The sequence below is a fragment of the Macadamia integrifolia genome, chromosome 10 (assembly GCF_013358625.1).
Source record: "Macadamia integrifolia cultivar HAES 741 chromosome 10, SCU_Mint_v3, whole genome shotgun sequence".
Taxonomy (NCBI): domain Eukaryota; kingdom Viridiplantae; phylum Streptophyta; class Magnoliopsida; order Proteales; family Proteaceae; genus Macadamia; species Macadamia integrifolia.
Genome location: NC_056566.1, coordinates 15,040,323 through 15,041,754, shown reverse-complemented (window position 1 = coordinate 15,041,754; position 1,432 = coordinate 15,040,323). Strand labels below are relative to the sequence as shown.

The 1,432-nt window shown below is 38.7% G+C and overlaps 1 protein-coding gene across 1 annotated transcript; it reads left to right on the top strand.

Annotated features, from left to right (window-relative positions):
• Positions 1–1,432, top strand: LOC122092460 (bZIP transcription factor 11-like). The gene has a single exon (XM_042662780.1). It carries the CDS (start codon positions 664–666, stop codon positions 1,129–1,131), a length of 468 nt encoding a protein of 155 aa, XP_042518714.1. The 5' UTR covers positions 1–663; the 3' UTR covers positions 1,132–1,432.

Here is a 1,432-nt window from a genome sequence, read left to right as displayed (position 1 = left end):
TTTTTTTTTGTTCTTTTTTTCTTTGCTATAGATCTGAGGTTCTGAAGCTCTGCTAGGGTGGGAGGGATTGTTTTGGTTGTTGGGTTTTTCAGATCCAATACTGAAAACCCAATTCTGGATCTCTGGGTTTATTTTGCTTTGCCCAGTTTTGATTTCTGCTTTATTGGATTGCAGGATCTTTCTTCTGTTCTTCTGAAAGTTTAACGTCTTCTTGGTGTTTGAATTTATGCTGCTGAAGTTGGGATTTTGATTCTTTGCAAAAATCCCTTTCCCCCTCAAGAACAAGTTCTCTTTCTGTTTTATCTTAATGCTTAACAAATTGTTCTTGATGTTTCAGATTCATGTCTCCAATTCTTAGTGAAATCATTCTCTCCGGGTTTATGATAAATTCCACACTCAGACGCAGGACCCATTTAGTTCAATCTTTCTCTGTTGTGTTCCTTTACTGGTTCTATGTTTTTTCATGAACTATCTCAACCCTCAATCTAATAACTACTAGACCCTTGCAGTTCTATATCTATTATTATATATATCTTAAATAGTATTGTTACATATAAATCTTGGTTTCAGATAATTAGTATTTGGGTCCTGTGTCTTTGTTGTGTTAAGGTTTAATCCAATCCCTAAACTTTGTTATTTTAATTCTGCTGCTGTAAATATACCATGGCTTCCTCTTCTGGAACTTCTTCTGGTGGGTCTACTCTGCTTCCAAACTCTGGTTCAGAAGAGGATCTTCAGCTTGTAATGGATCAAAGGAAGAAGAAGAGAATGCTTTCGAACCGCGAATCCGCGAGGAGATCGAGGATGAGGAAACAGAAGCACTTGGATGAACTGATGGCCCAAATGGCTCAACTCAGGAAGGAGAATAACCAGATCCTTACAAGTATGAACGTCACCACTCAGCACTACTTGGCCATTGAAGCAGAGAATTCAGTTTTGAGGGCTCAGATGGGGGAGTTGAACAACAGATTACAGTCCCTCAATGATATCATCCAGTATATTAATGTGAGCAATAACAGTATTGAAACTGAGGATACTCTAATCGGTGCTGATAACTTCATGAACTCATGGAATTCACTCTATCTACATCAGCAGCCTATCATGGCTTCTGCAGATATGTTTCAATACTGAAACTCCATCACCCCATGGCCGATAATCTTCAGACTCTGCAAGATTGGTTTATTTGTGTTGTTCAGTGGGGTTGTGTTGTAGGTTCTGTCAATGAGTGTAGAGTTACAGGGAGGGTTTTCTTTTTTTTAACTCTCTGTGTCTCTCTGTGACACTCTTTGTAAGATCTAGCTATCTTATATCTATTAGGGGTAGAAGAAAAAACAAGTAAAATGAGGGATTTGGTAGTTGGGTTACTGGTCTGGTCTGGTCTGGTCTGGTCTGGTCTGTAGAGATCTTCTAAATAAACAAGGGTTCAGTGCTA

Coding starts and splice junctions, on each gene's coding strand:
- LOC122092460 (XM_042662780.1), top strand. CDS start 664: ATGGCTTCCTCTTCTGGAACTTCTTCTGGTGGGTCTACTCTGCTTCCA.